General features: G+C 43.3%; 1 protein-coding gene across 1 annotated transcript in view; it reads right to left on the reverse strand.

The window, feature by feature from the left end:
• Positions 1–1,018: 1,018 nt before the first annotated feature.
• The window catches only part of FTCDNL1 (formiminotransferase cyclodeaminase N-terminal like), a 44,756-nt gene continuing 18,251 nt past the window's right edge, over positions 1,019–27,523 (reverse strand). The window contains 6 exon segments of the mRNA XM_077829465.1: positions 1,019–1,236; positions 1,239–1,436; positions 15,268–15,468; positions 16,819–16,917; positions 16,920–16,970; positions 21,806–21,904. Of these exon segments, the coding sequence (XP_077685591.1) occupies positions 1,019–1,236; positions 1,239–1,436; positions 15,268–15,468; positions 16,819–16,917; positions 16,920–16,970; positions 21,806–21,904 (866 nt within the window).

Raw genomic sequence — 27,523 nt, forward strand, 5'->3', positions numbered from 1 at the left:
TTATAAGCTCCTACATTCAGCCAGTCAGTTTTCCAGATCAGGTAAAACTTAATCAGTCCCTCTTTTTGTTGAGCTGTGAGAGACCTACCTTTTGCTGACAGTCCTCCACTACACACATAGAGGGTTGGTGCATCTCATGTTCCCTGGCCTGTATGCATTAGCCAACGGTCACACATTTGTCAGTCAGAGGTCTGGATGTACTGCTATCCCTTCTTCTCACTGCTGAGATGAGCCAGGGAGCAAGGAGAGCATGTGGGGCTGTCACTGAGGCATCTTCAAATATGGTGCTGGTACTGCCCAGCATGAAGCCAAAGTAGTGGGTCCTCCTGCTGGCCTCCAATCCAACCCAGGGCTACTCATCTCTCATCCTTCAAATGCTGCTGAAGCCCAGGTATATAAAGAGGCATTACAGTTACTCCTCTTTGCTTCATAGTCCCTCTGTTGGAATTGGCAGAAAGCATTCAAATTTCAAACATTTTAAATGAGTGAAAAAAAATATTTTGTGAAAAATTTCCCCATTTTTTGACCAGCTCTAATCACTGCTATCTTCCCAGACAAAAAAAGAAAGAACTCCTTCCACTGTCCCCTCACATTCAAGACCCCACTTCCGTACACTTCAGACAAGCAATTTTTCCCCTGTCAGTGCGATGAAGCCTTGAACATGTGAGGTCTAACAGCTGGCACACAGGGATGGTCAAACTATTGCTAGATGGGGGCCTCCAAACACTTGGATCTCAAGGAAGTGGGACATTTGTTCACTAGACAGCCCACTAAAACCAACAGACCCCTAGAATCAGGTATGACAAGCCATCTTTGGCTTTCTATGGTAGTATATAATATCATCCACTGATCAGATCACAGGGGGAATCAATACACACTTGTAAGCATGAAATGGTCCTAACTTTGCAAATGTGCATTTATGTCTCCCCGCATAAACAAAATAATGTGGGTTTCTTTAATTGGTAAGGATCATAATTTCAACATACCGTGATTCATAACTGCTGAGGTAAAATGGACATCACATAAACATGCTTCCCCTCATCCTCCAGAATTTTCCAATGCCTTTCTTTAATGCATATGTGGCATTGTGCTTATATTCCTCTGGAGTAAATCCAACTAAGGCTGTCCTGGCAGTATTTATCCCATAGTCGCTGACCAATTTTTTAATTTGAGCCTCCATAGATTGAGGCGATACATAAGAAAAAGTCTTCCCAAGAACACAGTACAAAACGTACCCAGAGTCATTGTATTGTCTTGATCTTCAAAGCTCTCCACATTACAAGCGATTTCAATTTTCCCACTCTGAGGAAAAGCCATAGTCTGTACACCCTTTAAACCCCATGTACTGCTGCCTCGGATAGCACGTGCTGTATCTTTTCCTGTAGCCATGTCTTGAGTGTCTACAGTCACATTGCAACTCATCACATAGGTGCTGGCTCCAGCACTTATAACCATCAGAACAATCCTCCTTATGAATTCCTGTGACTTTGCCTCTGCATCTGTTTTCATATTTATAATGATCTGAGGCCAGATTCTGGCCTTGAATGTGCCCCAATGATTCCAACCGACTTCAGTGAGAACTCTGCAGGCACATCTGAGGCCAGACCTTGCACCCTTAGCAATTATTTTAAACTCATTTTATCTTTGTAATTCTATGCTCCTTAATTTTAATTCTATGCTTAAGCTTTTCCTTTTATTCTTCAGTTCAATAACACTTCTTTTGTTTTGCTCCCTTACCCTAATGCCTGCAAAAGTAGAAACCCCTTTGCATGTACAGAGAAACAGGCTTACTGAAACTAGAGTAGGTACCTTTATGCTTCCCCATCACTCCCACATTCTGAAGGAATATTTCAGGTCCTCTAACTCCTGGGAATTCTGCATGAATGAATTAGATTAGAGTTGATTTAATCAATATTAAATTTCCCGCCTTCTTTCAAAATGCAATGGACCAAACATTTATCCCAAACTCTTGCAGAAAGCAAATTAGTTCAGATAAGAAATGGAATATATATTTATATTTTGCCTGGTTAGAGGTAGGTTGATGCTTTTTAGCTACTGCTCTTACAGAGAAAATGTCAACCGTGGATCAGCTCTTGACCAAATCTCTCAACTTTGAAAAGGCAATATACGGGCGGCCCTCACCTCCCCCTAGTCAGCAACCACTACAAGCGCTTTTATCACCCATATTGTTTCAGGATCCCAGTGTTATCCCCCACAGTTGTTCTGAATGCCATACTTAACTACTGACTGGAGAAGCAGGCAACCTATTCTTAAGAGTATGTCTACACTACGAAATTAGGTCAAATTTATAGAAGTCGATTTTTTAGAAAGCAATTTTATACAGTCGATTGTGTGTGTCCCCACACTAATGCACTAAGCGCAGTAAGTCGGCGGAGTGCGTCCACAGTACCGAGGCTAGCATTGACTTTCAGAGCGTTGCACTGTGGGTAGCTATCCCACAGTTCCCACAGCCTCCGCCACCCATTGGAATTCTGGGTTAAGCTCCCAATGCCTGATGGGGCCAAAACATTTTCGCAGGTGGTTTTGGGTACATGTCGTCAGTTGCCCCTCCCTCCGTGAAAGCAACAACAGACAATTGTTTCACACCTGTTTTCTGTGTGGGCGCCATACTGCTTTCAGCAGACGGTGCAGTAGGACTGCTAACTGTTATCGTCATCCACCACTTCCGCTGCCACTCTGCTCTCCTGATGCTATGAATCCACCTTGCAGGTCCTCTATATGACCGTTGTCATCCACTGCTTCTGCTGGCACCTGCTCTTCTGGTGGTCTTGCAGGGCCGCTTCTGCTGCAACTCTGCTCGGCTGCTCTTGTCTCGCCATACCACGGCAAGCATGCAGCCCACTCAGCTGTTGTGTCCTGGCAGAAGACGGTGCAGTAGGTCTGCAAAACTGGTCATCCAACTACCGCTTCCCCCGCAACTCTGCTCTCTTGCAGATGCCATACCATGGCAAGCATGGAGCTGGCTCAGATCACCAAGGCAGTTATGAGCATTGTAAACACCTTACACATTATCATGCAGAACCAGAACCTGCAAAAGCAGGCAAGCAGGCGATGGCAGCGTGGTGACGAGAGTGATGAGGACATGGACACAGACTTTTCTCAAAGCATGGGCCCCAGCAATTTGGCCATCCTGGTGGCAATGGGGCAGTCTCATGCCATGGAATGCCGATTCTGGGCCCGTGAAACAAGCACAGACTGGTGGGACTACATAGTGTTGCAGGTCTAGGATGATTCCCAGTGGCTGCAAAACTTTCGCATGCGTAAGGGCACTTTCATGGAACTTTGTGACTTGCTTTCCCCTGCCCTGAAGCGCAGGAATACCAAGATGAGAGCAGCCTTCACAGTTCACAAACAAGTGGAAATAGCCCTCTGGAAGCTTGCAATGCCAGACAGCTACCGGTCTGTCAGGAATCAATTTGGAGTCGGCAAATCTACTGTGGGGGCTTCTGTGATCCAAGTAGCCAATGCAATCATTAAGCTGCTGCTATCAAGGTTAGTGACTCTGGGAAATGTGCAGGTCATAGTGGATGGCTTTGCTGCAATGGGATTCCCTAACTGTGGTGGGGCGATAGACGGAAAGCATATCCCTATCTTGGGACCAGACCACCAAGGTAGCCAGTATATAAACCAAAAGTGGTACTTTTCAATGGTGCCGCAAGCACTGGCGGATCACAAGGGACGTTTCACCAACATCAACGTGGGATGGTTGGGAAAGGTACATGACGCTTGCATCTTCAGGAACTCTGGTCTGTATGAACAGCTGCAGCAAGGGATTTACTTTCCAGACCAGAAAATAACCGTTGGGGATGTTGAAATGCCTATAATTATCCTTGGGGACTCAGCCTACCCCTTAATGCTATGGCTGATGAAGCCATACACAGGCATCCTGGACAGTAGTCAGGAGCTGTTCAACTATAGGCTGAGCAAGTGCAGAATGGTGGTAGAATGTGCATTTGGATGTTTAAAAGCACGCTGGCGCAGTTTACTGACTCAGTTAGACCTCAGCGAAACCAATATTCCCATTGTTATTACTGCTTGCTGTGTGCTCCGCAATATCTGAGAGAGTAAGGGGGAGATGTTTATGGTGGGGTAGGAAGTTGAAGCAAATCCCCTGGCCACTGATTACGTGCAGCCAGACACCAGGGCAGTTAGAAGAGCACAGCAGGGTGCGCTGCACATTGGAGAAGCTTTGAAAATCAGTTTCATGGTGTCACATTATTGACTTGAACTGGGACCATATAGAACATGGTTGCAACCAAGGTCCTGTAGTGGCACCAAATCTTGTATAAAGGGGGTCAAATAAGGTGTCTCAGACAAGGTTATGGTTTGCTGGTTATGATTATGCTGTCTATATGTGTGTATAATTTTTGTAGTTAAAGTTATGAATATTGGCTCTATACTGTCTGTATTTCAAACTTATGCTATGCTTTTGGGTGAAACCGAGACAAGTTGGTCTCAGCTCTGCCTAGCCTGCTTGATGACCCATTAAGGGCCATCAGCTATACAACTGACCCATTGAGAGAAGGCAGATACATCTTGTGACTCAGCAAGGTATGCAGGGACATGCCTATGGACAGAACTCTGAGGTTTTTCTAAGCCATGTGAGGGACAGCTTGTCTTTAAAACAAAGAAAGAAAGACCACATGGCAAGAGAATATAAAAAGCTGCTGCAGCTCCTCCATCTTGTGTTCAATCCTGCTTCATACCTCTGGAGGAACTTGGCTACACTGAAGCTTTGAACCAAGGACTGAAAGACCCATCCCAGATGTGGATGTTCAACAGAGACTTGATTTGAACCTGCAGTTTATTCTATCACTGCTGCAAGCTTGAACCAAGAACTTTGCCATTGCTGTATGTAATTGATTCCATTTAACCAATTCTAACTCTCATCTATATCTTCTTCCTTTTATGAATAAACCTTTAGATTCTAAAGGATTGGCAACAGCGTGATTTGTGGGTAAGACCTAACTTGTATATTGACCTGGGTCTGAGGCTTGGTCCTTTGGGATCGAGAGAACCTTTTTTATTTTACTGGGGTATTGGTTTTCATAACAATCTGTCCCTATAACGAGTGGCACTGGTGGTGATACTGGGAAACTGGAGTGTCTAAGAGAATTGCTTGTGTGACTTTGGGTTAGCCAGTGGGGTAAAACCAAAGTGTTCTTTGTCTGGCTGGTTTGGTTTGCCTTAGAGGTGGAAACACCCCAGCCTTGGGCTGTAACTGCCCTGCTTTAAGCAATTTGTCCTGAATTGGCACTCTCAGTTGGGTCCCACCAGAACCAGCATCATTACACATGGGTGACCAGGCTACGGTGTGACAGTTTGGTTTGTTTCTCCTTGATGAAACCCCCCCACCCTTGGTTCACTCTACTTCCCTGTAAGCCAACCACACTCCCCTCCCCCACTCAATCACCACTTGCAGAGGCAATAAAATCATTGTTTCAAATTCATGCATTCTTTATTAATTCATCACACAAATAGGGGGATAACTGCCAAGGAAGCCTGGGAGGGGTCGGGACAAGGCCACACTGCACTTCAAAACTTGTTGAATGCCAGCCTTCTGTTGCTTGGGCAGTCCTCTGGGGTGGAGAGGTTGGGTGCCTGGAGCCCGTCCCCTGCCCCACGTTCTTGGGCATCTGGGTGAGGAGGCTATGGAACTTGGGGAGGAGGGCGGTTGGTTACACAGGGACTGCAGTGGCGGTCTGTGCCTTTCCTGCACCTCAACCATATGCTGGAGCATATCAGTTTGATCCTCCAGTAGCCTCAGCATTGTACCCTGCCTCCTCTCATCATGCTGCTGCCACCTTTCCTCTTGATCCCGCCACCTCTCCTCGGGTTCATTTTGTGCTTTCCTGGACTCTGCCATTGTCTGCCTACAAGCATTCTGCTGGGTTCTTTCAGTTTGGGTGGACTGCATGAGCTCAGAGAACATTTCATCATGAGTGCGTTTTTTTCGCCTTCTTATCTGTGCTAGCCTCTGGGACAGAGATGCTAGTGGCAGCATTGAAACATTTGCAGCTGCAGGAGGAAAAAAGGGAGTGTAAAATTGAAAAAGACACATTGGCCATTTAAAAGAAGGGCTGATGTTTTCGGGTTAACATGCAGCACAAACCCAACTAAACCCCTACACCCAATTCTCTGGGATGATTGCTTCACCCCTCCCCCCACCACATGGCTAACTGCGGGGAGGATTTCTTTTCAGCCACAGGTAAACAGCCCAACAGGAACGGCCACCTCTGAATGTTCCCTTAATAAAATTCCCCTATTTCAACCAGGTGACCATGAATGATATCACTCTGAGGATAACACAGAGAGATTAAGAATGGATGTTGCTTGAATGCTAGCAAACACCGAGACCACATGCTGCCATGCTCTTATGCAATGATTCCAGACTAGGTGCTACTGGCCGGCCGTGGTACAGCGTCCTACCATGGAGGATGCAGTAAGGCTGCCCTCCCCAGAAACCTTTTGCAAAGGCTTTGGGAGTACCTCCAGGACAGCTTCATTGCTATGTCCCTGGAGGATTTCCGCTCCATCCCAGACACATTAACAGATTTTTCCAGTAGCTATACTGGCTGCGAATGCATCCCAAGTCTTCAGGGCAAATCAATCATTAAACACTTGTTTTTAAACTGTGTATTATATTTACAAAAGGTACACTTACCAGAGGTGCCTTCTCTGCCTTAAAGGTCTGGGAGCCTGGGTTGGGAGGGTACTGTCTCAAGGGTGATAAACAGCTCCTGGCTGTCGGTGAGAATGGTTTCACCGCTTGCCTGGTGTGCGCTATCATCTTCCGTGTCCCCAAACTCCTTATCCCTCTTGCGTGAGAGTCCCTTGCAGGAGTCCACGTACAGGGGTGGGGCAGTGGTAGGGGCACCCCCTAGAATGGTATGCAGCTCATCACAGAGGCAGCATGTCTGGGGCTCTGACCCCGAATGGGCGTTTGACTTTGGTTTTTTGGTAGCCTTGCCTCAGCTCCTTAAGTTTCATGCGGCACTGCTGCAGGTCCCTGTGATAGCCTTTGTCTTTCATGCCCTTGGAGATTTTTTCAAATATTTCGGCATTTCGTCTTTTGGAAAGGAGTTCTGATAGCATGGATTCGTCTCCCCATACGGCGATCAGATCCAGTACCTCCCGTTCGGTCCATGCTGGAGCTTTTTTGCTATTCTGGGACTGCATGGTCACCTCTGCTGATGAGCTTGCCATGCTGGCCAAACAGGAAATGAAATTCAAAAGTTTGCGGTGCTTTTCCTGTGTACCTGGCTAGTGCATCTGAGTTGAAAGCGCTGGCCAGAGCAGTCACAATGGTGCACTCTGGGATAGCTCCCAGGGGCCAATACTGTCGAATTGCATCCACAGTAACCCAAACGACCTGGCAATCTCAATTTCAGCACTAATCCCCTCTTTGGTGAGGAGTACAGAAATCACTTTTAGAGCCCATTAAGTTGACAAATGGCTTTGTTGTGTGGACGGGTGCAGGATTAAAATCGATCTAACATTGCTAAATTTGACCTAAACTCATAGTGTAGACCAGGGCACAATCAGATATCTGCTAAGGGATATGGAAACTAACCCCTATATACATCTTTCTTTGCCCCAAGCAATAGGAGAGCATCTTCTTCCTGATGTTCCCTGGACCAGCAGGGACTAAGAATCTTCAGGTTGTCTCCAAACTTGTATCACACCTGATAACGAGAGCAAAGCACCATCCATGGGAAAAATAAGACTACTATCAGGTGAACCTAACATTTTAGTTTTCCCTATCATCCCACCATACGCACACTTGTACTTCAGTGTATATTACAGCACAGGACTAGAAAGCAAGATCCTACTTGCGCCTATTCTCAGATCCGATCAAGAGTCACTGTGTGTGACTTTGGATAAGGGCAATTTGTGTGTCACACAGCGTGTGATTTTAGATACCGTGCAGGACCTGGGAACCCCTGATGACCATGCCTCCCATTTAAGCCCCTTGTGCCTCAAGCAACCTCGCTAAAATTGAGTGTAAAAAACAAAACAAAAATGTAAGACTTCACTACAAACAAGATCATTCAGATGCATTTTGCTGGTTAAGTAGATTACAAAATAATGAAGCACCAATTCAACAAATTAAAAATAGCATACTAATTTAAAGCAAAAATTGTAAATACCCTAAAAATGGCTTTTAACATGATGAATAAGTTTGCATTCATCCACTGACACCTCTGTTCCACTCCCTTCTTTTCAACTTTTGCAGCAGGCTAGAATTTTATTTTGTTCCACTTCACATTTACTGCAATTTTCAAATATCATGCAACAGACATCCTTGGCATTTACTTTACTTGTCCGAATGACCAGGCACTATATGCCTGAATGGCACATGTGTAGATCCTGACTATGTTTAGTTGATATTTACAGTGCTTGTTCTGGTGCTTGGATTACCCAGAATTTTTCCCCAAGCATTCCCTGAGCAACCCTGAGGCATTTAGCCCACAGTAGGCCTAATTCTGCTCTACGGCATTCCAGCTATGCCACTACAGTGTAGATGCTTCCTATATTGACAGAAGGGGTTTTCCCATCGATGTAGGTAACCCACCTCTCTGAAAGGCGGTAGCTAGGTCACCGGAAGAATTCTTCTGGTGACCTAGCTTTGTCCATGGTGGAGGTTACATTGGCCTAACTACATCATACAGGATGCAAAATTTTTCATCGCCCTAAGTGACATAGCTAGATCGATACCATTTTTAGGCATAGATCAGCCTCAGTTGCACTAAAGTGTATCTGGCCTAACTCCTCTAAAGGTAATGGAATTCACTTTCATAGAATATCAGGGTTGGAAGAGACCTCAGGAGGTCATCTAGTTCAACCCCCTGCTCAAAGCAGGACTAATCCCCAATTTTTGCCCCAGATCCCTAAATGGCCCCCTCAAGGATTGAACTCACAACCCTGGGTTTAGCAGGCCAATGCTCAAACCACTGATGGCATTCGGGATCTTTCTTGTTTACCTCAATCTCTAGGAGTGAATTTTTGTTTGCAAGAAGCAAAGATCTCAAATATTTATGTTAATATTTACGCAAAGGTTCAGTCCACTTTATATATGTATCTGTCATTCAAAAAGGAAACAGAAACGTTGCCATGGGACTAAGGTGAGCTGTCACAGCCTGAAGAATCACATTAATGGTTGCTTTCAACAATTCATGAGCAATCCAAGGACTGCATTTCCCCCCCGCATAAAGTTTGAATGATTTGTTTGTACTACAGTCATGCTTAGAGATCCCAACGAGATGGGGGCCTCACTGTTCTAGGAGCAGTACACACATACAGGATAGTCCCTGACCCAAAGCGCTGTCAATCTAAACAGACTAATGGTGGGAGAAGAAAGAGGCACACAGAGAATTTAATTGTCCTGCCAAAGGTTACCCAGAGGTCAGTGGTTAAGGCTATCAGAAGCCAGCTCTCCCAATGCCCAATCCAGTGCCCTATCCTAGATTCAAATGCAGCCCAAAACAATCAGCCTGGTTATGACCAATCTGCAAACAACAAACAAGGCCAAATTCTATTCATTACAAATCTCTCTCCCTGCTCTACTTACGTATCAGGGAAATATGCAAAGCTCAATGTCTGACAATTTTGCTGTTTTTTAGAAATTCTGAATCGTGTATTGTGCAGCTGGTGATACCACAAAGAACTCTGCAGTTAACTGATAGTGATGTAAACTCTTTATGCCAGATTGTTTTCTCTGTGCTTAAACAAATGCACTTAATTAAGATCTGATGTGTATTTCCCCCCCCCCCCCCCACAAATGCAATATTTGTGTTTGGGCACTGGCAGAAATGACTGAACTATGATATTAATGTTTGGTTTAAAGATGCTTGTGGCAGGCTCATGTCTGGAGCAACAAAAATTAAAATGTAGTCAGACAAAACAATGGTGAAAAGTCCATTAGAAAAATAAAAAGCAGTGATCATAGAAGAAAAACATGTATTCTTCTCTCAGAAAATTACTCACATATCATAACTTTTCTTAAACAGGATCCAAACACTGTCATTCTCAATAAAGTCAAAGGCGCTGAGAGTACACTTTTCCCCCAGAAGTATACAAAGAGCTTTATTTTATCTGGAGGGGAGTAGATAACTCAGTAATGGTTCTCCTTATTTTCCCAGGATGTTTTTCAAATTAAATAAATTGGTAGTAAGTGGGCAGGGACACCCAGCTGGTTGCATGCACAGGCCTTATGCATCAGGGAACTTTGGTTCAAGAAATCTAGATTAAACCCTAAGTAACGGACTGAATCCCCAATAGGCCACCATACACCTGGGACGCTGTGGAGAAGCCCACAGTGAAATAGCAACTTTGCGTGCTCCAGAATGAAAAGTATTTGGCAGCATTGTAAGGGACATTTTGGAGGGTTTGATCACATTAGATCTGGCTATGGCCATATATACCAAAATTTGACTTGTCTGCAGTGCACACACACACGCAGGTGATCACTGCACCAGTGGTTTTTGAAGGGCATCCGCTTGACAAAAAGACAGCTGAGCTAGAACATTGAAGCGTGTCAGTGACTGGATTCCAATAGGAGTTATTTCTTGCTAGAATCACAAGTGAATAATCTGTAGGCTGGGGAGAGATGAGACAGAGGAAGGGTCCATGGCACGTTTGCAAAGATATGCAGACCACACTCCCTGATCCCTATGCTGGCTCCTATCATGGATGGCCTGTGGAGCAGCTGCTCAGCAGGGTTTTGGGGGAGCCAGGATTTGGGTGGATGGAAAATATCCACCCTGTCATCTTCCTGCTGCGTGTGGGTTTTTGGCAGTCATTTAGGCATAGCATCCTGCCAGCATTGGGACGTTAGTATGGAGATTAATCTTACTGCTTCACTGTCAGCCTGAACAAAAATAAACCCCACAAAACAGCATTGAGCTCTTTCCTCTCTCCCTCTGGCTAAAAAGCAAACTAGTTGGTTTGTTCTGTGATCAACTCTCTAAAGAACAAAAATGAGCTGGAAACACACTAGGTACTGGCATGCAAGTGAGCGGAACCAAAGACGGATTTGAAGCACAGCAGAGCAAAACTTTGGTGTGATGCCCCAAAGTAGATGAAATGGATGTAGTTCTGGTTTTCAAGCACAGCTTCAGGTGAACATGGTCTGCTGTATGCTCCTGCATCTCACGTGATGTTGCTTGACTTGGACCCAACCGTTTGCCTATCCCGTAGGGGTAATGTGTATTGTAACAGGGGTATGATTACAAAAGCCCACTAATGCGTTGCACGTTAATTAGTCCATGTAGAACCCGTTGGTGTGTGCTAAATGTTCCCTACTATGCTTTAGCTAGTTAGTTCTGTTTCATATAGCATTTCAAACTATGATAAAGCGCAGTAGGGAACATTTAGCGTGAACCAGCAGGGTCTACTTGGATTAATTAATGTACAGTATGTCTGTGCTTTAGAACCTACATCCCCAGACAGTGCGTTAGCCCAGCATGTAGGCAGAGCTCAAATGAAACAGATTTTGGAATTTGTTCAGCTGCCAAATTCAAAAGTAAAACTTGGGAGGCAAAAGTAAAGCCAAACCTGCTAGTTCTGAGCTCTGGGAACAACCCTGGTGCCCCTTCTGTTCTGACTAGAGCTGGGGGGGAAATTGTTGGGGATGGGGAAAGGCAGATTTTGCAAATTTGGGGTGGTTTCACTGAATTGTTCATGACATCTTAAAATAAAGCCTTTTGAAATTTCCTTCAAATTTGTATTTAAAAAAAATTTAAAATTCTCAAAACATATTTGGTTTGACCCAACATGAATTTCCCCCCCCCCCCCCAACTTTTCAATTTGCCAATTTAAGAAAAAAATGTTTTAGTCTGACCAGAAACTAGGCTTTAAAATTTTTCAGAGTTGCCAGCAAACCCAAACAGGTATTCTTCATCCTGCTCTAGTCCTGACCTGCATGCATGGGCTCAGAGCTCTACAATACATTCTGTAAGCAAGAATTGTGAAAGGCTTTCCTCAGGTAGAGTTTCTAGGTCATCACACAAGCGTGAGTTTGATAAATCTGTATCAGGCTGATGAACTCTGAAAGGATGTCCACTGCCCTAGATAATCACAGAAGTTATATATTGTGGCAATTCTAGGGATGGAATTTCAGAAGCAATATAGGATAGGTGGCATGGTCATGTGCACAGCAATGCCTGTGATGCCCTTCCATCTCAGTTCATTGCAGTGCTGGGTTTTGAGCTCTTGAAACAAGACAGAAAGTCTGACCATGCTTATACATTTCTACATTTTTTCCCCCACTGATTTCAGCCGGAGCAGGATCAAGCTCTACAGGAGTTTGGGAGTGCTCTCCCAACTTGCCACTTGAATTCTTTATTGAGATTCAGCTAAAAGCAGCAACAATGAAAGGCTTCTTTTGCAACAATTCTCCACAACTGGGAATTTACTGTCAGAGTTCAGGACAAATAGGGTGATGAGGCTATCCATTTAATCAACATGGATCATGTGTAACTCATAGGGGTGAGGCCACCACCTGGAGGCTGGTCAGATGCAGCACTCCCTGATACCCAATATAATCAGTGATTACGTAGCATGGAGGTGAAACAACTCTGTGATCCATTTTAAAAAGCACACACAATTTACTGTCAACATACCAGGCTTCAGTGTTTAAATGACTGCATAAATGTTAAAAGGGTTTGGTGGTTATTTTTTAATATGGTGCTTATTTATAGACCTGAAAGTCATTGTTAATAGATCTTCATCTGATCTTTGGCAAGTCACTTCACCGACCTGTACAACAGTTTCCCCGTCTATAAAATGGGAATAATGATGCAGACCTCCTCTGTAAAGCACTTTGAGAGCTATTAAAAGCTCTATATAAGAGCTAGGGATTGTTATAATAAAACATTCACAAAAGGAGGGGCATTGCCAATTATTTCTAAAGTCATCACGTACCATCTACTTTTATTTGTAAAAATCATCTTGGAAACTTGAAACTGAAACCTGCTTCTTTACTAGCTTTTGCCCTACATTGTGGGGATGTGGACTAATGTGTTATTGTACTTTTTACTGTAGGAGCTGGACAGATGTCACTGATTTTATATTTTAATCATTTAAATTGTGGAGAAAAAAATATAGTGGGGTTTAATGGGGACACACACACACACACACGTGACATTCACAGCAGCAATTCAAGTTAGAAAAAGAGCATTGTCAACACTCCCCACCCAGCTCCCCACTGTTATTACTACCTATACAAGCCCCAACTTGGCCCCCAATCCTACAAACTTTACACACATGAACAGTCTCAATGGGATTACTCACCTTTGTGCTTCAGGGTTTCAGCCAGACACCTACAGGGATCAGGAAGGGATTACCTCCCCCCCCCCCATGAAGTCTGGATATGTTTGGGGGGGGGTTTAAACTCCTTCCTCTGAAGGCCACACAGCTGGAAATGGGGCACTGGATGGGGTGAGCCAGGGCTCTGAGGTGTTGTCACCAAGCATTCTCTCTCTCAGGTGCTTGGCGGGCTGGTTCTTGCTCACATGTTCAGGGTCTAACTCATCACCCTGTGTGGGGTTGGAAAGGAATTTTCCCCCAGGTCAGACTAGCAGTCACCTTAGGGGTTTTTTGCCTTTCTCTGAAGCCATTGGGTGCAGGTCACTTACCAAAATTATCTGGGTCTCTCTAACTTAATCATTTCCCTGCCACTGCAGAGGTGTTGGACACTGGTGCACCTTGCTCCCTCCCATTCTCTGCCTGTAGCACATAATAGTCTAATCTCCCATGGGCAATAAAACTTTGACCTCATTTTAGTTGTTAGGTTTAGTTGTGTGGGTGCTGGGTGGTGTTTGCAGACTGTGATATACAGGAGGTCAGACTAGATGAGCTGGTGCCCCTTCTGGCCTTAAACTCTATGACGCTATAAGAAGAAGAAAGCACAAGTGCCTACAGGATCAGAATCTTAGGGCCTGATTCAGCAAGGTACATAAGCATGTGCAGAACTTTTAAGTGTGTGAGGAGCCCTATTGACTTCAATGGGACTACTCATCTGCTTAAAGTTAGCAACATACTTAAGTACCTTGCTGAATCATGGCATCAATGGGGAAATACAGCAATTTCCCTGAAAATACCAAGCACTGGTGCTTTACAAATAATCATAATACAAATATAAGTATTTTGTAGGCACAAACCTAGGGTGGGATTTTCAATGGGACTTGAGCACCTAACTCCTTTAGGTTCCTTTCTAAACCCCAAACACAAATCACCAACATCCTATACGCAGGCACAAAATTCAGTTTCCTAGGTGCCCTTTTTATGGAAGATTTCACATCCCAGAAGGAAGAATATTGTTGTTCTTATCCTCCTCACTTTTTAGCTGAGGACACATAACCCAATAATAAATCTGATACACAAGAGCTTGCATACAGATACATTTTAGTATAAAAAAAATACAGCCCTTATGTTTGACTTTTAAATAATTTCTGCCTTGTAATACTGACTGTTTGTATTGCTTCTAGGTAACAATATAGCCGACTACTCCGATGTGTCTCCTTAAAGGGTTAGTGGCAGAATGATCAATGGGCAAACTTCCATATAAATTAAAAAAATTGATGATGTAGCCAAAGTTATCTGCATATTTCTAAATGACCATCAGGAAAAGTAGTAGGGAAGAGGAATTCAAATGCTTAGGGAAGTCTCTCTCTCAGATTTCTTCTCAGAGAGCTGCTGGCTGAGAAAGCAGTGATAAATACCAGTCGTCATCTTCATCTCTCAGTTCCAAGTGAATTTACTAGTAAAGATGGAAAGTGATGCCGGTCTCCTAAACATACAAGAGATGGAGGGTTCTGCTCAGTTTTAAGAGTGCCACAAAACTGTTCAACAGCTTTGAAATGAGCTTCTTCTCATGCTTTCGAGAATCTGTCACACTCTCCTCACAATCAGTTTTTTTTTAAACCAATTCCCTCATTGGGGTTCTCATAAAATTATGAAGATTTCTTTCCCTACATGTTTAAATCGGCCACGAATATTTTCTCAATAAATATTATAAGGCAAATCCTGAGGTACTCACTCAGGTACAGAGGTCAATGGAAGTTTCTCCTGAGTATGAACTGAGTAAAAAGCTTCAGGATTTGGCCCTTTTACAGGGCCTGATCCAAAGCCCATTGAAGTAAGTGAGAGTCATTCCACTGACTGCAATGGGCTTCAGACCTGTCCCACAGTGAGCATTTTTAACCACAGCAGATTCTATATTTTAAGTCAAGTATTAAGCAGTGCAGCTCCTACCTGTTAGACCGTATCTTTGGGAAGGCACAGCTCCTCTATCAGGTTTAACTTCCATTGACTTGAAATTTCTCCCTTTAAACCAACCTAGCTGTTTTCTTCTCTGAACCAGACTTCGTTTCTTAGGCTGATCAGCTTGCCCAAAGAGAAACATGCTGCATCCTGGGACACGAAGGGTCAAAATCTCAGCGATGTCTGTAGAATTTTTTTTAAAAAAGCACAACACCAATGCTTAACTTTACAGCAAAACTATTAGATTTGATTTAATTGAATGAGGCCAATGTAGTAAAAACCACTGACATGACAATGGAAGGATCAGAGTCCACATCCTATCCACACTAAATGCCACTATGATGACCCACCATTCTAGTGCCACTCTGATCCCTTACTATATTTCCATAGTCTACAAGATCATAAGCAGCAATGGTAGCAAAAAGATTAGAATCTCTAACCTCACAGAGACTTCCTACACCAGGATTAAAGGTCCCCAGTTCAGTGTGCCCTGAAGGGGCCATGCACACTGTTTATTTTTTGTCCAAGTGGTCTGAAGGCATCTACTCAGGATTATTTGCTTTCACTTCAAATTATTGCTTTTATGGTGGTTCTGTTTTAACTTTGGATATTTAGATTATGCATTCAGTGACTCTGTTAAGGATAGCCTAAAGCAAAAATGAAAGGCTTGTTTGTACAGTAGTTTAAATAATGCTTATATTGTTATCACAAAAGCTTTCCTATAGATGTATAACAGACAACACAGTGGTTACATTTGGATTTTTCACTGGGATTTTAGAGTAATAAAAAAAGTGCATAAAGTCTGCAGTTTGGAATCCACTTACATTGATTGTATATGCTCTACTTAAACAAATGTGTATCTTGTGTCTGCACAGTCACTTGACATTCCCCTCAGCTTTGTTTCTTTCAGGTCAGAAGCCCAGCTCTATCTGAAGTGTCCACTCTAGCCGTGACACACAAAGGAAGAGTTTGAGTCTCAGTTGAAACACCTTGATCCCCAGGCCTTCAGGGACTGAAACTGCTGTAGGAGAAGGATCACTGTCAAGTCAGCAGCATAACGTCACATGACAAATCACATGTGATGAATGCAAATATTGTTCAGTGTATTTCAGAAAGGAGCTCAGATATTAAAGTGATGAGGGACAGTACAAGAACCTGAACAGAACAGAATATTTTCACCCCAAAGAGTCCCAAAAGTGCTTTGCAAACAAGCTACTCTGTCTAATGCAAAGAATGTCATGGGAAGCATTGCTGACCACAAGAGGCCAGGGCTTTGACACCCAGCATGGAGTTGTATGGCTGTGAAAGCCAAATTTATCTAACCCCATTTTGGTTCAGGTCCCTGTTCAGGAAAGCACTTAAGCATATGCTTAATGCACATGCTAGAATTTAAAGTGGTGTAAACTGGTCATGTTAAAGCCTAGGGGAAGTTGAAATACGTACCTTTAAACCCTACTCTAGATGAAGCCAGAGACAGAATTTAAGGAATAATATCATCCTTGCTCTTCATCAATCCCAACAGCTTCCACTTACTTTGAGCCACTTTTCCACATTCCTCCAAGCCTACATTCAAAAGAGGCTAGATAGGAACTAGGTCCACTGCTCCAAGGCAAGGATGGATTCCTTCTGGATAGCCATATCAATTGGCTGTAAAGCCTCAGTGCAGGCAGCAATGACATAGTTGCCTAACAAATGCAAAATAGACAATTAGGGATCAGCCAAACCTGAATAAAGCACTGAGGGTTAGTCAGAAGGACACTTCTGTTCCTAGTCACAGGAAGGGATTCTATTTGAAAACACAACTAATTTGAAACCAAACAAGAGAGACAGGAAAGTTAAAATTACACAGCTTCTTACTCCAGGACTAAAGTGGTGCAGATAATCTCTTTCTAATTCACTTTAGACATTAATAGCACCATTCCCTCCCCCATCTTAGAAGAGATGTGTTGACAAAATTTCAAGGTCCTGTAACTCTTAGAAGTGTGCCTACCCCAAGAAAGCTGTGCATTAAACACAGAAATGGACTAAAGAACATTTGAAAGGAAATAAAAATATCACAAGGCAATTAATTTTGTATCCTGCTGTCTGATTTCAGGCCAAACTCAATAACAGTTTATTTTACTGAAGTACTGAATGCTAAAAACGTGTAATATTTGCTGGGGATCTTGATATTCTCATTCTGTTTTCTACTCAATACACTGTTTTCACATACATGTCAAATATCTGGATAGCACCTTTTTAAGGGGGAAAAGGGAGTCTTATTTTATTTCTCCATCATGTTTAAAAACAAAATTAAAAAACACATAAAGGGTACTGTGTGACAACAATGTACTTACTTATCACATCATTTATTAAAAATAACATAGCACTTAATGGAGGAAATTTATAGGTAAGAGGATAAATCTAATATTGGCCAGAATGTGTATATTATGTGGGCAAAGAAATGTATTCTCCTCAAAATAATCTTATCTATGCAAAATAAAAACCCAGAAGCATTTTCTTGTTAAGGAAACTGTTAAATGGGAATTGTCAATTGATGTATTTGTACAACACATTTTTGGAAAAGTATTTACAATTGCTATTTTCTTTTAGAATGATATTGTATATGTGACAGGTTTCAGAGTAACAGCCGTGTTAGTCTGTATTCGCAGAAAGAAAAGGAGTACTTGTGGCACCTTAGAGACTAACGAATTTATTTGAGCATGAGCTTTCGTGAGCTACAGCTCACTTCATCAGATGCATACCGTGGAAACTGCAGCAGACTCTATATATACACAGAGAATATGAAACAATACCTCCTCCCACCCCACTGTCCTGCTGGTAATAGCTTATCTAAAAGCCATTTCCAGCACAAATCCAGGTTTTCTCACCCTCCACCCCCCCACACAAATTCACTCTCCTGCTGGTGATAGCCCATCCAAAGTGACAACTCTTTACACAATGTGCATGATAATGAAGTTAGGCCATTTCCTGCACAAATCCAGGTTCTCTCACTCCCTCACCCCCCTCCAAAAACCCACCCCCATACACACACAAACTCACTCTCCTGCTGGTAATAGCTCATCCAAACTGGCCACTCTCCAAGTTTAAATCCAAGTTAAACCAGAACATCGGGGGGGGGGGGGGGGGGGGGGGGTAGGAAAAAACAAGAGGAAATAGGCTACCTTGCATAATGACTTAGCCACTCCCAGTCTCTATTTAAGCCTAAATTAATAGTATCCAATTTGCAAATGAATTCCAATTCAGCAGTTTCTCGCTGGAGTCTGGATTTGAAGCTTTTTTGTTTTAAGATAGCGACCTTCATGTCTGTGATTGCGTGACCAGAGAGATTGAAGTGTTCTCCGACTGGTTTATGAATGTTATAATTCTTGACATCTGATTTGTGTCCATTTATTCTTTTACGTAGAGACTGTCCAGTTTGACCAATGTACATGGCAGAGGGGCATTGCTGGCACATGATGGCATAAATCACATTGGTGGATGTGCAGGTGAACGAGCCTCTGATAGTGTGGCTGATGTTATTAGGCCCTGTGATGGTGTCCCCTGAATAGATATGTGGGCACAATTGGCAACGGGCTTTGTTGCAAGGATAAGTTCCTGGGTTAGTGGTTCTGTTGTGTGGTATGTGGTTGTTGGTGAGTATTTGCTTCAGGTTGCGGGGCTGTCTGTAGGCAAGGACTGGCCTGTCTCCCAAGATTTGTGAGAGTGTTGGGTCATCCTTTAGGATAGGTTGTAGATCCTTAATAATGCGTTGGAGGGGTTTTAGTTGGGGGCTGAAGGTGACGGCTAGTGGCGTTCTGTTATTTTCTTTGTTAGGCCTGTCCTGTAGTAGGTAACTTCTGGGAACTCTTCTGGCTCTATCAATCTGTTTCTTTACTTCCGCAGGTGGGTATTGTAGTTGTAAGAAAGCTTGACAGAGATCTTGTAGGTGTTTGTCTCTGTCTGAGGGGTTGGAGCAAATGCGGTTGTATCGCAGAGCTTGGCTGTAGACGATGGATCGTGTGGTGTGGTCAGGGTGAAAGCTGGAGGCGTGCAGGTAGGAATAGCGGTCAGTAGGTTTCCGGTATAGGGTGGTGTTTATGTGACCATTGTTTATTAGCACTGTAGTGTCCAGGAAGTGTATCTCTTGTGTGGACTGGACCAGGCTGAGGTTGGTGGTGGGATGGAAATTGTTGAAATCATGGTGGAATTCCTCAAGGGCTTCTTTTCCATGGGTCCAGATGATGAAGATGTCATCTTCATCATCTGGACCCATGGAAAAGAAGCCCTTGAGGAATTCCACCATGATTTCAACAATTTCCATCCCACCACCAACCTCAGCCTGGTCCAGTCCACACAAGAGATACACTTCCTGGACACTACAGTGCTAATAAACAATGGTCACATAAACACCACCCTATACCGGAAACCTACTGACCGCTATTCCTACCTGCACGCCTCCAGCTTTCACCCTGACCACACCACACGATCCATCGTCTACAGCCAAGCTCTGCGATACAACCGCATTTGCTCCAACCCCTCAGACAGAGACAAACACCTACAAGATCTCTGTCAAGCTTTCTTACAACTACAATACCCACCTGCGGAAGTAAAGAAACAGATTGATAGAGCCAGAAGAGTTCCCAGAAGTTACCTACTACAGGACAGGCCTAACAAAGAAAATAACAGAACGCCACTAGCCGTCACCTTCAGCCCCCAACTAAAACCCCTCCAACGCATTATTAAGGATCTACAACCTATCCTAAAGGATGACCCAACACTCTCACAAATCTTGGGAGACAGGCCAGTCCTTGCCTACAGACAGCCCCGCAACCTGAAGCAAATACTCACCAACAACCACATACCACACAACAGAACCACTAACCCAGGAACTTATCCTTGCAACAAAGCCCGTTGCCAATTGTGCCCACATATCTATTCAGGGGACACCATCACAGGGCCTAATAACATCAGCCACACTATCAGAGGCTCGTTCACCTGCACATCCACCAATGTGATTTATGCCATCATGTGCCAGCAATGCCCCTCTGCCATGTACATTGGTCAAACTGGACAGTCTCTACGTAAAAGAATAAATGGACACAAATCAGATGTCAAGAATTATAACATTCATAAACCAGTCGGAGAACACTTCAATCTCTCTGGTCACGCAATCACAGACATGAAGGTCGCTATCTTAAAACAAAAAAGCTTCAAATCCAGACTCCAGCGAGAAACTGCTGAATTGGAATTCATTTGCAAATTGGATACTATTAATTTAGGCTTAAATAGAGACTGGGAGTGGCTAAGTCATTATGCAAGGTAGCCTATTTCCTCTTGTTTTTTCCTACCCCCCCCCCCCCCCCCCCCCGATGTTCTGGTTTAACTTGGATTTAAACTTGGAGAGTGGCCAGTTTGGATGAGCTATTACCAGCAGGAGAGTGAGTTTGTGTGTGTATGGGGGTGGGTTTTTGGAGGGGGGTGAGGGAGTGAGAGAACCTGGATTTGTGCAGGAAATGGCCTAACTTCATTATCATGCACATTGTGTAAAGAGTTGTCACTTTGGATGGGCTATCACCAGCAGGAGAGTGAATTTGTGTGGGGGGGTGGAGGGTGAGAAAACCTGGATTTGTGCTGGAAATGGCTTTTAGATAAGCTATTACCAGCAGGACAGTGGGGTGGGAGGAGGTATTGTTTCATATTCTCTGTGTATATATAGAGTCTGCTGCAGTTTCCACGGTATGCATCTGATGAAGTGAGCTGTAGCTCACGAAAGCTCATGCTCAAATAAATTCGTTAGTCTCTAAGGTGCCACAAGTACTCCTTTTCTTATTGTATATGTGGTTTCATTAAAAAAGTGTATAATATAATTTATAGTAAACATATGTGAACTAGCATTAGAAATTGATCAACATGGGACATTAATGAGAACATATATTATTCTATGTTTCTTTTTCAGAAGGGTACTATGCTGTGTTTATATTCTGAGATTACTAATGGAAGAACGGTATTCATTGGGGTCAGAGTTAAGCTTGTTGTGATGTATGAGTAATTAAAATAAAAGTAACAAGCACAAAAACACATCCTTTTTTGAAAAAAGGAAATTCTGCCTGGTGATGGTGTAACGATTAGTGTAAAATATCACTGTAAACTTTACCAAATTGCTAAATAAATAAGAGTCTGATCATGCTAACAAGGAAACAACTAGGGAATTCTGTTTTAAAAGAAATGGCATTATATAGCTTTAAGGAAGCATCAGTCTCAAGTAACTTTAGAAACATATACCACTTTTAGTTATACCATCACTAGGCATTTCCCATTTTAAAAATGGTGTGTTTGAGGCTTGCTACTCACAGAATGTTCAGCTCGAACAATTCCAACTCTCAACTTATCTGGGAAGCCTCCAGGTAGTTACAAAGGGCAGGAAACCAGAGATGAGCCCTGCCTTTCCCCAGTCAGTCAAAGCTGTTATCTGATAGTTAACAGAAAGCAAGAGAATTTTTGAAGTATAAAAATATTTAATCATAACAGGTCCTCTTACCTAACATATCAATGGTAGCTGCTATGATTATGACTGATCTGTGGTAATCATAATAAAAAAATATATTGATTACTGTGGCTTGAGAATGTTTCTGTCCTGTGGGAGGAAAAAACAAGAGGAGATTTCAGACTTTTCATACACATCAAATGGCAGATGTTTAAGACCCCGATTCACCAATCACTTAAGTTTTTAGGACCCAGCTCCTCAAAACTTGTGACAGTCTGTATGGTAACACCCATTGTTTCATGTTCTCTGTGTATATAAAATCTCCCCACTATATTTTCCACTGTATGCATCCGATGAAGTGAGCTGTAGCTCATGAAAGCTTATGCTCTAATAAATTTGTTTGTCTAAGGTGCCACAAGTACTCTTCTTTTTTACAGATACAGACTAAGACGGCTGCTATTCTAAAAGCTATTTAGACATCCCATTGTCTTTGCATCTAGGTCTAAGTGCTTTGCTAAAGAGGAACAGACTTAAACATACTTTGATGAATAGGGGCCTAAATTATTATGTCTCTTTATTTAAAGTATTCATGATGTGTATCGAAGCCTTCAGGAGTTCCAATCTGCTACCAAAGAGGTTGTTCCTCACACATAGTCCATTGACTTCAACAGGACTGCTTGTATGACTAAGGGTGCAGGAGTGAGCTTCCTGGGCCTAATTCTGTGAGTCCCTCAATGCCTCCTCCTGAACGCTTCCTGACTGACATCAAATGCTGGGGGGACACTAATGGGAATTATGGGATCAGCGTCCCACAGAAAGCACTCTGCAGGATCAGGACCATACTCTATAGCTGTTCTCCATTTGAATCCAATACTACTTTAGCCCCCCACCTTACAAACAGCACTAACACAGTCAGAGTCCCACTGAGGCCACTAACATGCTGTGCTAGATAACTGTTTGCAGGATTAGGACCTTATTTTGTGTAGCAGGATTAGGACCTTATTTTGTGTAGCATCTTCATACCAGCTATGTCCCAACACACTTTTGAGAATGAAAGGCTACAGCAGAGAGGACCCTGGTATAAATTACAGAAAACCACGGTGCAAAGACATGATAGGAGGCCAAATTCTGACCTCATCTTTGTGGTTGCAGCTCTCAAAGCTAATGGTAGCTGCAGATGTGCATGAGAAGGCAGAATCTGGCCCTGTGGTGAATAAATTATAACATTCATACACAAGGCCAGAATCAGAGGGCTAGAGAAACAGATGCAAGTATTTTATGAGTCATATCCACATTACCACTGCCAGACAAACCATAGAATACCAAAGTGGTTATGGGTTAAGCATCAGCCTAGAATTCTAGCCTAAAGGGCCTGATTCAAAGCCCAATGAAATCAATGAGAGTCCTTTAGAACAGCTTTAATTCAATTTCCTGACTTATGTTGATTTACATCAGTCACCATGAAGCTATTTCACACAAGTTTTTCTTGTTTAATTGAAAAAATTACAACAAAAAAGCCACAAAAATCTCTTTTCTTAACAATTAAACACTATAAATGCCGTATAATCTCACGCCTATTTTTCCTACGGTGAAAGAAAACCAGAAATGAGATCACAGACCCTGCTATTTTAGTAGTTTTTCAACATCGCTCCTGATGTGAAAAATAAATTCATGTTTTTTTCCAATCTGAAAAGCTTTTAGTCTCATTTTCATCCTATTCAACTGAGTAAATTGCTGAAAGAATAAAACATTCTTTCCTGAATGTCCATGGGGTGGGGAAGATGGCTGGCAAACAGAGCTGTCAGCATGAATTTCAGCAGAAGCAAATTGTTTGATATTTGTAATGGAGTATAATAGCTATAATTCCATTTGAACTGTTGCCACTAATAAGCTAATAAAACTATGAGTCAAGACCTAGCCATCCATCAGCCGCATATTTCTTTGTACACTCACTTAATCACAGAGCCAGGTAACTTTAAGTGTTGCTGTTTCTGAAAATGATGAGCCAGAACTGGCATTTTCTCTGCATTAACAGCAAAAAAAAAAAAACCTACAGCTGCAATATCAACTCCTAAGGAGTTTTCTTCAGCATTTAACAGGTGTTTTCACAGACACTCCAATCTTCTTCCAAAATGCAAGCTACTATTTAAATGCACAGAGATCAGAAAACAGTTTGAAAGAGAATACAAAAAAAAAGGTTAAAAAGCAGTGCAATGGAGTGGCATGATTAATATGCCTATATGTAGACAGTAAATTCTTTGGGACAGGGAGCATATTTTTTTTTTAAAGTCTTTGAAGAGTGCTATGCTGTGTTCTGCCTGCTATATAAACAAGTAATCATTAAGAATACATACATTGGTTACTTGGCTGTGGGGCTAATGCTGTCTATAACCAGACATCAAAACACTGGTTAGGTAATAACCAAACTGCTTTACTATAAATGGTTTGATGAACACAGATGTAAATATATATCATATGTATTTTCTCAGACCAAGAAAACGAAACAACATTTCTCTTATTCTAGATTGTTTGTTCATGTTCCCAACGAAAGCATCTGATTAGCAAAGATGCTAGGAGGCAATGCAATGCAGCTGACTCCAGAGAAAGTTCTTTGACTGTACTAAAGTTTACCCTCTCAATGGCACACATTCCTCCAACAAACTATGGGTACATTTCTTCTCAAAGGTGAAATTCACCTCTCTGCATACAGCCAGCACAACATAGATGGCTCAGGCTCCAGCCCTGGCCTTGTGGCCATGAAAGTCAGTATGTACAGCTTTCCTCTGGGTGTCTTGTTAGAGAAAGGACCCAGAATATCCACAGCTACTCGCTGAAATGCAACCTCAATTATGGGGAGTGGCTGAAGAGGCTTGACCTGGTCTTGGGCTTGGGCTTTCCCACCCTCTGGCACACCTCATGATACCAGACATAGGTAGAAATGTCCTTGCCGAATTCCCTCCCAGTGGAAGGACTTCCCCAAATGGTCTTTGGTCCTGTTCACCCCAGCGTGGCCACTACGGTGATCGTGGGCTAAGCTCAAGAGCTTTTCCCTATACTTAGTTGGAACTACCAACTGTATTGGTATTGGAGGATGCCAGTCCTCCTTGTGCCCCCCAGAAAGGGTCTCCTTGTGTAAGAGTCCTCCTTCTACAACAAACCTGGACCTGTTAGAAGAGCCGAGAGGTGGTGGGTTGCTCTGGGCTGCTGTCCAAGCACCCTTGAGGCTCTCATCCACTTCCTGCTCTGCCTGGAACTGCTCCCTTGATGCTGGAGACATTAGCTCCTCATTGGGTTGTGGACTTGGGCTTGGTCCCACTGGAAGTGATGCAGGTGATGGGGGTGCCTCCGTTGACTGTGAACCACTCTCCGCTGGTGAAATAGGTGGTATTTCAGGCTCCGGTTGAGCCTCTTGCACCGGTTTAGCTGCTGCTGCAGGTGCAGGCTCCATGGCACCCCTTGGAGCTGGCTCCCCTGACTCTGGTGGGGTTGAAAGCATGGGCTCTGGAGCTGGCTGCTCCGCCCATTCCAATCCTTGGACTTGTTCTGGCTGGGTCCCAGGAACTGGATATACAACCACCGTCATTGACTCTGGTCTGGGGTCTAGTTCCACCACCTCTGACAGGGTCCCCAGGCCTGTGGTATCTGGGGACACAGACTGGGCCCTGGTAGGAGGCTAAGGAATGGAGTTAGGTGTGGAGGCCTGTGTGACGATGCTGGCCGTGGGAGCCAGCTGAGGTCACTCAATTAGAGTGAACTGCAAACAGAATGGGGCAGACCAGCCCAAAAGCTGGTGGATATTCCAATACTTAGATTTACCAAGTCAGCACAAAACAGCTTCTGTATTACCTCACTGGTTACTCAGAAGTCCAAATAATGCAGTTCCCTTAAAGTACCCGGCCACAGGCCTCCATCCAGACACACGTCAGATATGATGATGATTACTGAAAATCTTATCATATAAAGGAAAAGGTTCTTCCAATCCCAAAGGATCAGCCACACACTCAGGTCCAATTACAACTTAGATCTTACCCAAAATACACGCTTAAGTCATTTCTTGTTAACTAAACTAAAAATTAAAAAAGAAAAGAGAGAGTTGGTTGAAAGATCAGTATCCATACAGACTTGAATTCAATTCCTTGAGGTTCAGATACACAGCAGAGACAAGTCTGTAGTTGCTAAACGTCTTTTTAGAAATAGTCCAGAGGTTATAGTCCAATGTCCATATTCAGGGTGACTCCAGTCAGTGACTCGGGATCTCAATTCTTATGGCTCAGGGTTTCCCCTTCTTGAAATCCAAAGCAGATCTGAGATGAAGAAGGATCGTGTCCCAGGTGTTTTATACATTTCCAGCAGCCTTTTGGCCTGAGAAAACAATAGGCTTAACTTTCCTTCTCCTAAACGTCATGGATAAATTACCCAGTGCTAATTGCCATTAAGCAGTTTGACACACACAGTTTACCACAACCTTCAAAGAGACATATAGACAATAATATCAATCTCATGAAGAAACTTGCACAAGTACGGAATCCCTAGCCTGATTCTTGCTTGCATATTTATACCTGCCTCTGGAAATTTCCACTACATGCATCCGACGAAGTGGGTATTCACCCACGAAAGCTTGTGCTCCAATACGTCTGTTAGTCTATAAGGTACCACAGAACTCTTAGTCTGGATCTGTAAAAGCGGCAAACCACTTCATCTAATACCACCCTCTGGTTCCTAAATGTTAATACTCCTTTGCTGATCTTTGAATCAAAGCTATAGTAATAGACAAAACTTGTTTGTCTACATCACAAGACCTGAACAAACATCTACCCTTCTTCCTCTAACAATGCAGGCTTGCATTTCAAAGCTCTATTCATTTACATATCTTCCTAACCAGTCTTTAAAGTTCGGCCATGGGTCAGGTCAGTCTGAGTTAATTAACTCTTTCTGGCCCTGTCACCTTTCAATGAAATATTACATTACCTCATAACATCACAGTCTCTTTAGCCTGGCTATGGGTGACCATCCCCACCCTTTTCATTGGCCTCACATGGCTGGCCATGTCTTCTCCCAGCAGCATGGGAATAGGATAAATCGTCATAGACAGCAAAAGTCCATATTCCTGACCAACGCTTGTACTGGACAGACAACTTGGCTGTAGGCAAGTCAAAAAAGTTGGCCTTAAAGGGTTGTACCATCACTTGAGCCCCTGGCAGATGGTGGGGTGTCGTCCCAGGTTGCCCCTTCTGATATCCCCACCAGATGCTACCAGCTTTCTTCTCCACCACCTCCACCCATTTGGCTCCGATCTCCCCTGCCTCGATTACAGTTTTGGGTTTCCCCATCAAGGATGTACCTGTGACGGGTTGGATCACAGAAACCCCCCTTGGGAACTGCTAACTGTTGTGCCGAGCCTACCTCTGAGCCCATTTTCCCTGGCAGCTTGGGACTTCAGTGCCCTGCCTGGTTCGAGCCAGACATGCTAGCTTGCTACAGACCCAGACCCAGGTCTGAACTACGTCCCACAACTTGCAGGTTTATCTGAAAACAGCTTAAGAAGTGTTCCTGTCTCCAGCACTCAGATGCCCAGCTCCCAATGGGGTCCAAACGCCAAATAAATCCATTTTACCCTGTATAAAGCTTATACAGGGTAAACTCATAAATTGTTCGCCCTCTATAACACTGATAGAGAGATATGCACAGCTGTTTTCCCCCCGCCCAGGTATTAATACATACTCTGGGTTAATTAATAAGTAAAAAGTGATTTTTATTAAATACAAAAAGTAG

This window comes from Eretmochelys imbricata, chromosome 11, assembly GCF_965152235.1.
Source record: "Eretmochelys imbricata isolate rEreImb1 chromosome 11, rEreImb1.hap1, whole genome shotgun sequence".
NCBI classification, from domain to species: domain Eukaryota; kingdom Metazoa; phylum Chordata; order Testudines; family Cheloniidae; genus Eretmochelys; species Eretmochelys imbricata.